This window comes from Pagrus pagrus, assembly GCF_965226575.1.
Source record: "Pagrus pagrus genome assembly, chromosome: 11".
Classification (NCBI taxonomy): Eukaryota; Metazoa; Chordata; class Actinopteri; order Spariformes; family Sparidae; genus Pagrus; species Pagrus pagrus.
This window is the reverse complement of record NC_140195.1, coordinates 30204383-30219996: the sequence shown is the minus strand read 5'-3', so window position 1 is coordinate 30219996 and position 15614 is coordinate 30204383. Positions and strand designations below refer to the sequence as shown.

Below are 15614 nucleotides of genomic sequence, written 5' to 3'. Positions count from 1 at the left end.
AATGTATTTCTCCATTTAGGTTGCCAAAACAGCAGAACCTGACAGAGTACACGACACACAAGTTATTGTTTTAACCATTAGGATTGTTGTCAGCACCATGATCATTGTGCGTTTGTTCTTCTGAACCCTACACATTTATTCTCAGCTGCAACCCAAACAGCAGAATAATTGTTGGCAATGTATGTTTCTGCAAACCACAGATACAGTATGTTGCAACTCTTCATACAACACAATTGGGGGTGTGACAAAGATCCTCAGGTGGAACCCGGGGCCGCTGCAGCGAGGACAAAGCCCGCCCTGATGCAGAAGTGATGACTTCTGCTTCACTCAACAGCCCGTGTGATTTTATGTCAAACGAGCCAAGCAAATGAAACTTGGTGGTACATTTGTGTATTTACTTTGCAATTGATGTCCAGGGGACACTGTATTGTCACGGATACTGTCAGCATCTTTAGACTAGCACACCTCAGCAAACTTCCTTACTGGACACTCGTTAATAGCCACACAGCCTGTATGTTACTTGTGTTTCAATGCAACCGCAGTCAAACAGGAAAGTCTTCTCCCTGGCTGGTGTTCCACCAGCAGTACAGCTCCTCAAAATGCAAACTTATCTTGTTTCATTTCTGTGCACAGCCTCTGTTCATCCCAGACAGTAAAGACAAATATAGCACAAGACCAGACATTACAAATGAATCACTGACAGCAAACTCTACAGTTAATGTAGTGTGTTCGCCATCAAAACAAACTGTTCTCATATTGTCCTCTGTAGTTATGCACAAGTCCACCTTTGCTATGTTTAGTTACATGGTAACTACAGGACATGCAGCCTGTTAGCCAAAGTACTATTGCCACAGTTATTCAAGAATATGTTGTTTTTAATGTTGTGGTCCCTCTGTACCCTGCAATAATAGTATAGGACATTTTGTTAACACTTTACAATAAGGTAGACAAACATGTTAGTGGTTACTGAGACTTCATGTTTAGCTACACAAGCTAAACCCCCTGTAGACCCCATGTCATGTTTCTGTTTTTGATTCTGTGATTTCCTGTTTTACTTTGAAGTTTTGCCCTCATGTGTCATGTGTTCCTTTTTATTTCCTCCCTTTCTGTGAATTTCCCGCCTTTTTCTGTGTTCACCTGTCTTGTTTGTCAATCAGCACTGTGTGTATATAGGCTGTGTCCCAAATCAGGGGCTGCATCCTTCGAAGGGCGCATTTGAAGGCCAATCACGTCACAACGGTGCGCAAAGGGTGTCCCAATTCGAAGGCTCCTTCAGATGCAGCCCCTAAATGCAGCCTTCTTTTCCCTTTTTGGAGGACGCACCACTACTATCCTTCGTGGCCTCCCATATCCCAAGATTCTTTGCGTGCCGCTGCTCAGTCCCGAAAACGAAGAAAGAAAGAAAGAAAGAAAATGGTGACATCAAGTGGCGCAGATCTGACATTTAAATGTAGGAATTGGGTTTATACTCGGTTTTTACTCATTTGAACATCCAACGCCAGATATGTTCAACTTCAAGGGACCTTAAAACCTCCAACTTTTTTCACTTTCGCGAGCCTGGGCGGCAGAAATCCTGATGTAAGGGTAAGGGCGGGAACATCTGGTGACGCAACCAGGAATTACTCCGAAGGCTAGACCGTCCCATTTAACAACGGTTGACGCAGCCTTCGAAGGTAAAGGCCGCGCTGGTCAGTGGGTAAAGGATGCGGCAAAGGCCGCGTCCTTTGAAGGTCCTTTGAAGGATGCAGCCCCTGATTTGGGACACAGCTATAGTCTGTCTGCTCCCTGATGTCTGTCAGTTCGTCCTGTGTTATCCACCTGTCAATCAATCAATCAATCAATCAATCAAACAATCAATCAATCAATCTTCTTTAGTCACTACCTACCCTGTTTGTTCGTAAAACAAACAAATGTCTTTACAGTTACACACAGAAGTGCTTTATTTTGCAGCTCAGATCAAAATGGAAGACTAGTCCTGCTTGTATGTCTTATCTGGAAATCTAGTAGGCTATTTCTGTCTCAATGTGTGTGTGTGTGTGTGTGTTAATGTTTGTGTGCAAGTGCGTGTGCACGTGTGTGTGTGTGTGTGTGTGTGTGTGTGTGTGTGTCATTGGTCACCAGAAACAGGCACATACTGAAGGACCTTTTTTGGTCCTTTCTCCTTTTCCATCGTCACGCCGTCATCCTTGCTCCTCAGTGAGGTTGAGCCCAGACAGCAAAGTCTGGAGGACACTCAGACCAAACTGAGCGAATAGACAATATAGAGAGTTGTTGCAGAGCTGATAACTGACCTCCACTTGAGGCTGTGCATTGATTTCAGAGGTTCAAAGATATCCGCTTTGTATTTGAGTCACTCTCAAGGAGTCGCTGTGTATTACCACTTTACAGTATTTCTTTATCTATTATCCATTTCCACCAGTCTATGGCCGATGTTGACTGTAAATTCACAGTGGAAAAACTAAATGTGTCAAAGCCTAAACATCAGCTTCTTGCACTAAATTCAAAGAGGTGTTTGATGAAAAACAAATAACCCTCACAAGTCCTCCAGGGCCCCTAAAAAAACACTTTTTTATGTTATGTCTCAATCTCTCAGAGTCAGAATGAGGTCAGAATTCCTCACATTCCCCAGCTAGAGAGCAACATTTGTTCTGCATTATTAACAGTTTATATGAGTTCACCATTCCTTTTCAAGAATTAGCTAAGTAGGGAAGTAGGGTGCAGAGAAGCAGGGAAAAAAACATATACGTGTGTGTGTGTGTGTGTGTGTGTGTGTGTGTGTGTGTGTACATATATGGTGCAATAGTGCCCCCTAATGGCCAGGAGAATTCCTTACAGTAGACCTTGTTCTCAGCACAATTTTTCATCATCATATTCCACATACCAGGGCACTGAATGTCACAAGCCTCATATTGTCTCCTCATAAACTTCTGAATATATTGTAGCTCTAGATGAGGATTATTTTAGATTGCATCATAAAATGTATATCAATATAATATACTGATATAATATTATATCAATATAAAATCTTGATATGGTATTGATATAGTGTCCTCTTATTATATAATAATATAACTTTATTACTACTATTAAAAATCTTTTTATAATAATATATTATATGCTATATTATGATATTCAGTTCTATTCCATTACATATACATTTACACACGTATAGCATGCTGTGCATATATAGCTGGCATGGAGGAAAGTCCACGGCAGTCAGGACTCTTTGCTCTTCTTCGGTCTTGAAGTAGTTCTGTCAAAGAACTGAGGTGTGTTTGGGCTCATTATCCTGCTGCAGTATGATGTCAAATCATGGCTAGACTAAATGTTTCTAAGGGGGCATTGAATAAAACTCTGAAACACTTTGCAGTAACTGGATCAGTTGTATCCAAAGCACGATCAGGCAGAGCCAAAGTGAGCACACCCTCAGAACATCAATACATCAAAGGTTTTGCAAGAACTCATTCAAGACTGACATTGACTTTCCTCCATGTCAGGTTCAGTGCATGCTGTCATAAAAGCAAAAGGAGTACATACCAAATACTACGATATTCTAAAATTCATGAACATTTTTCAAAGATTCAACTTTTCACTACTACTACTTCCTACTCTGTTATACTTTGTTGTATTAAAATGTATGTATTTGTATTAATAAGTCTTATTTTACACACACTAATTTGTACTAGTGTTAGGCTAGAGCTAGGTCAGTATTCATCAAAAATATAGGCTACTTAGCATATAAAGTAAAGGTAGAAGAAGAGTAATTGCAGAATTGTCCCTATGAATGATAGATTATTATATATCAGTATTGTATTTCCATTCTATAGTTGGTCAGTGCAAGCTAAATGTTATTTCAACTACTTGATACTGTTGGTTTATTGATGATGTTTAAAAAAAAACCGTTTATAATGAATCTCAATCTAATTCTATCTGCAGTTTTCACGTCACAAGTCATGTTGGAATTTCCCTGCACATGTTATTAATTTAAGAGTTGGCCCTAGAGTGCATTGGCCTGATACACTATAATCTGACATCTTTGTGCAGCTTGTCGAACAAGGAATCAAACAGTCGTCCTTTACTTTGAAGTGGAAGCAAAGGCGTTCAGGTTATAGTAGATGTAACGTGGATTTATAGCCGGCAGATGTCGCTCTGCAGCCCCAACTGGTGTCGTCGTCAAAAAAGTACTACACTTCCCAGAATTCACTTGAAGCCTGTCAACTATCATTAAACGATTTTTTTGACGACATATTTGATAAAATGTTTTGTGTGAACCCGTTTATAAAGGAAAAAAATCGGGCTGACAAAAGAAATAACGCGTTAAAGATTTTAAAATATTTTTCCCAGACGACCCTTCTCCTCATGACGAGGCGGAAGTCGCCTCATCTTCCTTTCCTCCATTAGGTGAGTGCGTGGAGGGAGCGCGTTTCTGTGGCTCTCCTTAAAATAGGCATATTTAAAGATCTTTTTCACATATCGAAGCACCAATTCAACGAAATAACACATTTTTATTTGTTAATTTACAGATTGCAACCATGGGTCGCCGGCCAGCGCGCTGGTAAGTCCTGTGTTAAATCGTTTCAGAACAGGGCAAATGTAGTCCAGTAAGAAGAAAATGGCAGCTGCTCCGGTCCGCACCATGTGCACCGTGCTGGCGTGCCGGCAAGGCCTTCTGTCACACTCTTGTTTTATAGTAGTTTTGTTGTCTGTGTCTGTTAGATGGTGTGTTTCTACAGATAAAGCTGACCTTTTATCAAGATTGTCATGATGTTTCACTGACGCTGGTTTGTTGAACGCGCCTCCAGCTAACAGCAGCTAGCACACAGCTAGCATTAGCATATACATCCAAAATCCTAGTGACTTTGAAAGTTTCCAAATTACTACACTTCGCTCAGTATATTCCTATTTATCAAACTCTCTGGTTTGGGTTTATGTAGGCTATTTTACTAGTGTATTTTTGCAATGTGGAAGTGGTGGGCCGATAGGTCTAACGTTATCATTCATGTTAAATTGTGAAAGCGATTTTAAAAGGGTCTGACATTACACGACTGATGACATGAGCGGTCTGAAAATGGATTTACCACAACCATAATTAAGCAGGCAAGAGGCTTCCAGTATTATACATTTTTCCTCATTCAAAGACTAACGTCAGTGTTGAATTTCTCCTGTCAGCCTGATATCACTGAACTTGTATTTGAATTCCATAACAAGCATCACTTTACCTTCATGGTACAGCTCTGCAGTTTATTAAGCCGACTAGTCTCACTGAAGTGTGGTTCTGGTGTGCAAAGGCTGCAGATAGTGACTCTTTGGTTGTGTATGTCCTCAGCTGGGTGGTGCTGAGTGCTTTAAGGGACCACTGAGACAGAGCTTGTCAGGGGCCTTATCAGGCTTTTGAGCTGTTAAGTGAATTGCAGGTGTTTATTGTTACACTTACTCATAAGCTTGTGTTGAACTTGTCTTTGTTCTCACATTCAGATCCACATTTCCAAAAAGTATGGTTTCACGCTAGCGACTTTGAAAGTTTCCAAATTACTATACTTTGCTCAGTATATTCCTATTTATCAAACTCTCTGGTTTGGGTTTATGTAGGCTATTTCACTAGTGTATTTTTGCAATATGGAAGTGGTGGGCCGATAAGTCTAACGTTATCATTCATGTTAAATTGTGAAAGCGACTTTAAAAGGGTCTGAGATTACACGACTGACATGAACCTTCAGCGTTCTGAAAATGGATTTACCACAACCATAATTAAGCAGGCACAAGGCTTCCAGTATTATACATTTTTTCTCATTCAAAGACTAATGTCAGTGTTGAATTTCTCCTGTCAGCCTGATATCATGTTAAATTGACATGAAGGGACATCTTTTTTGAGATGTCCCTTCATCATTATAAACACACACCATGTAGTTTGTGCAACGCACCATTCCTCCTGTTTGAGTAACAGGCTCTTAAAAACTAGTATTGGCTGCTTTAGGAAGTGAATGAGGTTCTTTGAAATGTAACTCACACTGTCTTTTGGGTCTTGCTGATGCGATCTAATAAATGACTTGTGTAACTAAATGGTTCCATCCAACACTTTGTTTCTCACAGCTACCGTTACTGCAAGAACAAGCCCTACCCCAAGTCCCGCTTCTGCAGGGGTGTGCCTGGTAAGCAGTTTCCATACCAGATTCAATATATGTGATGTCCTGAAATTGTATGAGTTGTATGGCAGTTGCTGTTAAGGACTTTACATTTAGTAGGGGTGAGAATGTCAACAGGTTTCAGACTCACAGGTTTACAAACTAATTATAAAACCATTATTGATGCACCAACGTATTTGATTTCTCATGTGTGACTAAATGCTACTTTGAAAACATAGTATATTTGCAGTAATCATGATTAAAAGAAAATAAATGCATAATTTCCATTATCTTTGCTCACACTCAGCCGCCCTCAGGACGTAGCCTAGCTTAGAATGTAAACAGGACACGTATGATAACGGCTGTTACATTTCACTATCGGTTCAGCCGTGTGGAATATCCGGTATTAGAAGTGTGCTGGTTATCGTAATGTAGAGCATAAAGATAGGAGTGAAACTTAAAAACATAACCTCCTTGGCTAACGTAATAAAGATCATATGTTCATTCAGTCATTCAATAAATGTCGGTGGTAGCATGAAAGGAAAATACAGCACCTGTTCACTAGTGTTGTTAGTGGCAGTGTAAAGGCTTTTTTAAAAATATTTTAAAGTAATTGTTTGTCTGCCATTGATGATCCTGCAGCTTATTAAGCCGACCAGTTGTGCTCCAGTGCGTTTCTGGTGTGCAAAGGCTGCAGACATTGACTCTGTGGTTGTGTATGTCCTCAGCTGGGAGGTGCTGAGTGCTTTAAGGGACCACTGAGACAAAATATTATTGAGTGAGCCTTCTCCCCCTTTGTGTGGTGTTAGTCACACTGGTATGAGTGTCTGTAATTCAACTACATATATTGTAGTAGTTAATCCACCTGATAAATGCTCTTGTGTCTGACTGCATGATTTCAGAGCTTTAACCCAGATTTGTACCTTTTTATAATCAGTGTTTGCTACTGTCTGAAAGAAAATGCCTAAATGTTCTGTTAATTTCTTTTTCTATACCATTGTGTGTAGATCCCAAGATCAGGATCTTCGATTTGGGCAGGAAGAAGGCCAAGGTCGATGAGTTCCCTCTGTGCGGCCACATGGTTTCTGATGAGTACGAGCAGCTTTCTTCAGAGGGTGAGTAGTGGAGGAGCCATGACCAGATGCATAGATGTGCCCTCTGAAACCTGTTATTTAGGTGTTTTTTTCTGCCTGGGAGCTGAGAAACTAAAGTACTCATGGTGCTAAATTAATAAAACCCCTTGCTGTCACAAGCCAATGTTTTTCTTAAATAATTAGGAGGAAAATTGACAAATTTGTGAGAAAATCACTGAAATCTAATATTCACTTTCAAGGCCTTTAGTGGAACATGCACCCTTACACTTGGAACAGATGTTGGGAATATGTAGTGTTGTATATGCAGATGTGTAAATTTAGACTTGTATGAGGCTTTCTGTTCATGTGCACGTGAATGCCTGTGAAAAGGGTTACTTGGTACACTTGCTGAGTGTTGTCCACAGACACTTTGGACAAGTGTAGAATACTATGGGTGCTTGGTACTCATAAGTCTGTGCAGTTAAATGTGTTGAAACTGGTAGATGCAGATATGTAAATGTATTAGCAGGGATGTTTTTGAGAAGAACTGTACAGAAAGGTTACAGCAGCAACATGCTACAGTGGTTTATTCAATTGTAGTGCATCCATCCGAGTATACACATGAAAACTCAATGAAGAAATAATCTCCCTAAAAAAAAAAGCACAGAACCAAGCACTAAGGAGTTGCACAAATAAAAAAGCTAATGATTCACTATACTGGCACTGAACCTGAAATGCTGTCAGTGCATGCCAAGTTCAGTTACTAATGTCATTTTTTGTCATTTTGTCCCCCTCCATGTCCTCCTGTGTAGCTCTGGAGGCTGCCCGTATCTGTGCTAACAAGTACATGGTGAAGACCTGCGGTAAGGATGGTTTCCACATCCGCATGCGTCTGCATCCCTTCCATGTCATCCGTATCAACAAAATGTTATCCTGTGCTGGAGCTGATAGGTAAGATCTCAAAGATTTTTACAAATGGATGAAGAGCTATTTTGCCAAATCCAGATGATTTGAATACCACCATATGCATTCATCGTACAGTGTTAAACATATTTGCGGCTCTGTTCTCCATCTTCTGATTGTCAGGCTCCAGACTGGAATGCGTGGTGCTTTTGGTAAACCCCAGGGCACCGTGGCCCGTGTGCACATTGGTCAGGTGATCATGTCTGTCCGTACCAAGGCCCAGAACAAGGAGCACGTGGTTGAGGCTCTGCGCAGAGCCAAGTTCAAGTTCCCTGGACGCCAGAAGGTAAACAAGCGTGTCACCTGTCTTAACACTCAAACCATGGAGTTATATTTATCAGTCAGTTGTATGAAACAATTGGAATATCACAGGCTAGAGAAAACTTAACTACGGCTGCAATTATTCAGATCAATCATGTTCTCAACTACTAATTTTTTTGTTGGGTCTGATGAAAAATGTCAGTTTCCCTAAGTCCAAGATGACGTCCTTGAATGTGTTTTGTCCACAACCCAAAGATAATCAGTTTGCTGTCTTACAGCAGGAAAGAAACCAGGAAATATTCACATTTAAGAAGCTGGAACCTGGCAATTCTGACTTTTCTGAAATACATACATTTAAAAAAAAAACTACCAAAGTATTTGGCAATCAATATAATAACAATATAAATATACACAATCGAGTAATCTAACTTAAAGGAAGGGATCACCCGAAAAGCAGAAGTCAGTCATCATCTCCTCCCTCCATGCTCAGGTGAAGTTTCATAGTCCACAACATTTCTGGAGCTTAACAGCAAAACAGCTGTTCAGCATTCTCCAAAACAACTAAGGTAGCTGGGGACTTGTTTGAAATGTAAAAACAAAAACCACCTCAAAAAACCCCACAAAACCTTCTCCAGTGTAATCCAAGTCTCCGGGACATGGAGGGTGTAGATAACGTCTTTTTAAAAATCAGTTTGTGGTCTCGGGGGTTCTGGAGACTTGGATTATGTCTGACGAGCTGTATGCAGCCGTTTTGTTTACATCTTAAAACCCTTCAGTTGTTAAGGAGAATGCTGCCATGCTGAGTGAGTAGATATTGACTGAACTTGTATTTGTTTAAATTGTTCCATAACAAGCATCACTTTACCTTCATGGTACAGCTCTGCAGTTTATTAAGCCGACTAGTCTCACTGAAGTGTGGTTCTGGTGTGCAAAGGCTGCAGATAGTGACTCTTTGGTTGTGTATGTCCTCAGCTGGGTGGTGCTGAGTGCTTTAAGGGACCACTGAGACAGAGCTTGTCAGGGGCCTTATCAGGCTTTTGAGCTGTTAAGTGAATTGCAGGTGTTTATTGTTACACTTACAAGTTTGTGTTGAACTTGTGTCTTTGTTCTCACATTCAGATCCACATTTCCAAGAAGTACGGCTTCACCAAGTTCAATGCCTGTGACTTTGATGACATGATGGCTGAGAAGCGTCTGATTTCAGATGGCTGTGGGGTGAAGTACATCCCCAGCAGAGGCCCTCTTGCCCGTTGGAAGGCCCTGCACGCTGTGTAGAGCGGCTACAGCATTTCTGTGACCACAGGCTACCAATAAAAGTGGGTTTGATTACAAAACTGAATGTTGTGATGGCTGATTTATTTCATAGGGTGTCTACATTAGGCAACTGTATTTAAACTTGGTCTTTGGTACAGATAATGTATACACATATAGGCAAGTCAGCTTTTTTATATTCCAATAAGGACATTTTAATGACCCTTTTAATTGAAATATCACAAATTTGTGTTAGTCTTATGGGCTGATCATTTTGGCAGTAGTGTACACTGATTTCATAAATTGTTGCTCAAAGATATAAAATCTGATGGACTTGAGTTCATAACTATCAGAACAGATGGGATAATGGAAACCTTCACTCCACAATACTTCAGAGAGGAAGAATTTTTAGACACTTCTTTGACCACTACTATTACTACTACTCAAGCGGCTAGCCCTGTTATGGGACTGAAAATCCCTGCTGTGCTGGGCTATAGTGTAGAGTCAAACTGAGAAACTACTGCCAACTTGGCTCTACAGTCAGATTTAGCCTAAACTTTCTTAAAGGAGCCATTTGTAATTTCCAGCCACCAGCTTCAATTGAATAGTGGGCAGTATTTCCCTTTCTCAATGTTTAGTTCAAACCCTTTTTGGCATTTATCTTATATACACTACTCAAAAAAATGAAGGGGACATTTTAATCACATCAGATCTTGATGAACAAATGAATCAAGTTGAAAATCTTTACTGATGTACATTGTATAATTTGTTGAGAACAAAATGACGTAACAACGATCAGTGGAAACCAAAATCATGAACCCATCGAGGGCTGGATTCAAAATCACACTGGAAATCAGAGTAAAAATTTGAAATCACAGGCTGATCCAACTTGTTTGAATTTCATCAACGCAACTCATAATGTGACTCGGTAGTGTGTATGGCCCCTGTGTGCCTGTACGCACCCAGACAACGTCTGGGCATGCTCCTGATTGGTCGCATGGTGTCCTGCCAGACCTGGATCAGGGCATCGGTGAGCTCCTGGAGGGTCTGTGGCTGTACTTGGTGGCGTTGGATGCACTGATACATAACATCCCATAGGTGCTCAATTGGATTTGGGTCAGGGGAATGGCATCAGAGCCTTTGTCATCCAGGAACTGCCTACACACTGTGGCCACATGAGGTCGGCGTTGTCCTGCACCAGGAGGAACCCAGGGCCCACTGCACCAGTGTAAGGTCAGACGATCACTCTGAGGATGTCATCCTGGTACCTAACAGCAGTCAGAGTACCACTGACCACTTCATTTACTTGTCTGTGGCCACCACATGAAAACCATTCCCTTTTTGGGGGTTGTCTTGCTTTTGCCTCTCCATTGCACCTGTTGTCACTTTCATTTGCACCAAAGCAGGTGAAAGTGATTCACAATCACTAAATGGACAGATTGATATCCATGAGGTTTAACTGACTTGGTGTTATATTGTGACCATAAGTGTTCCCTTATTTTCTTTTGAGCAGTATATTTATCTCCTCAGACTTTTCGTTTTTCAAGTGATAAGAAATACTAAGATGTTTAAGTAAAAGACATACAATGGACTTGTAGTAAATACATTAAAGAAAGATTGCACAAATCTTTACATTCTTTAGTTTGATGCTCCCAGACTCAGCTGATGTGACTGATGTAGACAAATGATGTGCAAGCACGTGAAAGGGCTTGAAATGTGTCTATGCAGTTTAGAAGCACTGGGATTTATTTAAAAAAAGAAAACTTGATGAGGAAATGTGCGCACATTTAAGAAAACTGACCCAAGTGTATGAACAGTTTGTAGAGGGGAGAAATGGTGAATTGAACCAGATGTCTAAACATTCCTTAATTTCACGTTTATGATAATGTAGATCTTAAATTGACATTTAAACAAGCAGTGTTGTTTGTAGTAATAAGCTGCAACCAGTCCACAAACACCTTTCAATTGTAAGGGATATAAACCAACTCTTAATCTAATTTAAATTAATCTTCAATCAAAGTCTGCTCAATATTTAATCAGTGCTGTCTCACCATCATAGAGGGGAGGGCTGGACTGTAGCTATGGTTACTAACTGATGTCATCATCAGTTGAAGAAATCCAAGATTACATCAACTGGCATTAAAAAATGGTAGAAATGAGCTTTAGTTTCAATATTCATATATGACCAGGTACAATTTCACATTTCACAGTTTTTGTGTGTTACATTTCTGCAGTAAAGATGCTTCAGGCTGGAGCAGCAATATTGGACTGTGGGAGGAAGCTGGAGTACCTCACATGTTCCACATGCAAACTCCACACAGAAACCAAGGACTTACTTGCTTTGAGTCAACAGTGCTAACCGCTGCACCAATACTGGCAACATGAACGGGTTAACTTGCCTTCTGATCTAATGGAGCAGCACAATGTACAATCCATTTATCAAGTATAACCCCAACCCTTATAACATCAAGGGACGCTTTGTCTTTCCACAGAAACACATTTGCTAACCTCCAACCTGTTCAGGCCTTTTAACAACAATCAGATTTATGACTTGATGGCTACTTGTTTGTAACCTACCTTGTAATGTGTTCACCTAGTACAAAGCACAGTTGCTGTCACTCAGCACAGGTGCTGATTGCTGCCTTTGTCAGCAGTTAGACAGGAACCTTTATAAATGTTGCAGTATGTGCAGAACAAGCCTGTCAGGTTCGTGGGAATTTATGTTTGACCTGTCCCTTAAAAAAGAAGTTCTAACCCTAAAGACTGGATTCATACAGTGTGTGTGTGTTTGTGTTTTTGTTGTATTGTAATATTGTAATGTCCATTTGAGTTGTCATTGTTATATTCTTATATTTTGGTATCTAATGCAATTTTTGTATTTGTTATTTTGTAAAGAAAACAAGTACGTTTTTATTCCACTTTGTCATGTGACTTTTTCTATGTGTGGTCGACTGACACTGTATATATATATAAACTACAGTTAAATGTGCATTTCAAGTGTAAAAAAAATAACCCTAATAGTTACCTAGTAGTATACCTTAAGGAACAAAAATACTATATAACTAGTAGACTATCAATATGATGTTAAGTTCACTTAAAGAAAACTTAAAGTATATTTGCAATATGAAATCACTGTATTAAACTAGTAGTTTACTAAGAGAATACCTTATGTTAAAGCCATGGCTGTGCTTCCCTCTGTTCTCAGTGCTCCCTGTCTCTCCCTGTGCATAACACTTTAAGTGTACTTTAATAAACTAATGAGAGGGCTAGAAGTATAAAACTAGTAAACTAGCTCCTCTATCCCAATAAAGGCCAGTTATTTCAGTTGTACCACCATTACCTGGAGTAGTGACAGGAGGAAAACCATGCCTCTTCCTGTTTTTGTTGTCAGTGGCAGTTGTCGTAGTTCACCCTTCATTTTTGCAGGAAAAATGGAACATGGAGGGCAGGCTGAATATCATAGTGAGATTTATAGATAACCAGTCTATACGCAGATGGTGCCATCTCCTACAGCCATTACAGTGTGCAAAAGTTAAAGCAAAAAAGTTGTCTATTGCCAGTTTAAGTTTAATTTCATATGTGAACAACAATGAGTCCTTAGTGATTAGTAGCCTTATTCAGATGACTTGGTGTGGTTCCTCACAGGACAGACTAGGTGTGGTCTATCAAGTGTGCAGTAGATTACAGAAGCAGAAAGAAAGCAATGCATACTGTACATGTCTCATTCAGTCATTACTATATACGACAGCAAACTGCACTGGATGCATTCAGCCTGTGGCTGCTGCTGTCCAGCTCGGGAATTCTCTCTGCTTGACAGCACTACCAATGGTAGTGAAGGAGCGATGCATCAATGCAACCACAGGTTCTGCTCCAAACTCCACACTGATGGACAGCTGACAGAGCATCATGTCCAGCTTCTACATGACCTAGAAAATCCTGAGCCAACTGTTGCCCATCCTCCAAGGCTTGTTTCTAGCCTGTCTGGGGGGCAGGGGGTGGATGAAAACCCCATGGTGGTGCCACTGATAGGCTTCATCCTGTCCAGACTTGTGATGCTGCTGATGTTGACTCTGGACTGGCCTGTGGAGGTCTTGTGGGTGGCGGTAACACGGAAATAACTAACCGATCACCAAACCATGACAACAACAAATGAAATGGCAACTTGTAGAGCGCATACCTTCCACTAAGGCCCAACAGTCCCCTTTAAGCCTAATCCAATATCCAAATAAAACATATTTAATTCTTCTAAATCCAGATTTTTATTAGGATCTACATCAAAATTTTACTCTCTCAAAGATACCAGCTAACTACGCCAGATTTCCACAAAATGTGTCATATCATGTTCACATTACATATCTATGACCTGACTTTCATTTCAGATGGTGATGGTGGTGGAGTTGCAGGTGACTAGACTGCCCCACTAGTGACCACAGTTTGAGATTGTGTCTCAACTTAAAAAAAAACTTAATTTGTAAATGTGAAACCACTGGTTATTTTTCAGGAGACCGTGGGACAATTTCCAGCCATGTTTGTGTTGACAAAAACAGATATTTTGGACGGGAAGTCAAGACATTTGCAGCCATGTTTGTGGCGACTATAACAGGTATTTTAAGCCAAAACATGATGTGTTCCTAACCCTAACCAAGTGTTTTTTTGCCTAAACCTAACCAGAGCATAAGTACAGTGTTGAAAATTGAACTTAAAAACATGAAGTTTCAACTTTCATAAAGAAAGTTTTAAATTGTCTGTAGTTTTGCAGAAACATACCTTGCCAAAATGTATTCTGGCTATTAGGTTGCAAGAACAATGTATGATTCCGTGAGAAATAATGAAAATGTTGAAAAGCACCCTATCTCACAATATTCAAGCAAGAAAAAAATCCTGGATCCATTGCTTTAGCAGGATCCACACCAAAAGTTAATGGGATCTATTCTGGGACAAGACCCATCCTCCATCCAAGTTTTTTAGAAATCCGTTCAGTAGTTTTTGTGTAATCCTGCTGACAAACCAACCAACCAACCAACCAACCAACAAACAGACATTGGTGAAAACATAACCTCTTGTGGGAGATTACAAAAATGTGACTTATATGATTATAATTTTGGAGCTGGTTTAGTATGATTGTGACCAAATTATAATAGGCCTGATTGTGTTTGTGTTAACATATGTATATGTATTATTCAATTTATAATATCTTGTTCACATTTTATTCACAAACATGGACATTGTACCTGCCTCAAAAATCCAGTGTTCACTCAATAGTCTGTGTTGTGTCTCAAAAATTGTCCTCAAGTCAACAAAAGTGGACATTTTGACATTCACATTACACACTAAGCTTCATGAAGGTGTCACTGCACTGCACTGCATCACAACCTTATGATCAGCTCTTTGTGTTTTGCCTATGAATGATGCGTCTAAATGCTGTCAAGTGACAGCTTTACCTCCACAGTGACACTTCCACAGTATGTGTGCACACTGTTGTCATGGTGAGAGGCTGAGAAACCAGCCCTATTCCATCCCCATCCAGTGAGTGAAGAAGAGGTGAGAAAAAGAAAAGGGGGGCTGAAAGAGGAGGTAGGCAGGAAGAGAGGAAACAGCGGCGGCTCCAAAAGACCACGTGGGAGACTGTTGTATTTCACAGCGTCACATGTGAAATACATGCGTCACTATGAGTCAGAGATGGTGATGGCATCCTCATCTTCACTTCAGGTCTCTCTGTGTCAAGACGGAAGACTTACATCAAACCACACAGACAGGATTTCATCCAGTGCGGACTGTAATGAGGCAGGGAGGACTGTCCCTGCTATTCCACAGAGATACGCACACATACACACAATCACGTCTCGTGGCTTACCACACAAGCCCCACCCCCTCGTCTCTGGTTTGTTAGCCTCTATTTACCTCCGTGTTAATCCTCTCCCCTTTCACATCCCCCCTCCCACAC

At 40.4% G+C, this 15614-nt stretch overlaps 1 protein-coding gene across 1 annotated transcript; it reads left to right on the top strand.

The window, feature by feature from the left end:
- Positions 1-4409: 4409 nt before the first annotated feature.
- On the top strand, positions 4410-9758 carry rpl10 (ribosomal protein L10). The gene is made up of 6 exons (XM_084366258.1): positions 4410-4555; positions 6091-6149; positions 7130-7237; positions 8008-8146; positions 8282-8444; positions 9539-9758. The coding sequence occupies exons 1-6, from the start codon at positions 4533-4535 to the stop codon at positions 9692-9694; spliced, it is 648 nt and encodes a 215-aa protein (XP_084222384.1). The 5' UTR covers positions 4410-4532; the 3' UTR covers positions 9695-9758.
- The last annotated feature ends 5856 nt before the right edge of the window (positions 9759-15614 follow it).

Coding starts and splice junctions, on each gene's coding strand:
- rpl10 (XM_084366258.1), top strand. CDS start 4,533: ATGGGTCGCCGGCCAGCGCGCTG. Junction 4,556..6,090: donor GGTCGCCGGCCAGCGCGCTG/GTAAGTCCTGTG, acceptor TGTTTCTCACAG/CTACCGTTACTGCAAGAACA. Junction 7,238..8,007: donor CGAGCAGCTTTCTTCAGAGG/GTGAGTAGTGGA, acceptor CCTCCTGTGTAG/CTCTGGAGGCTGCCCGTATC.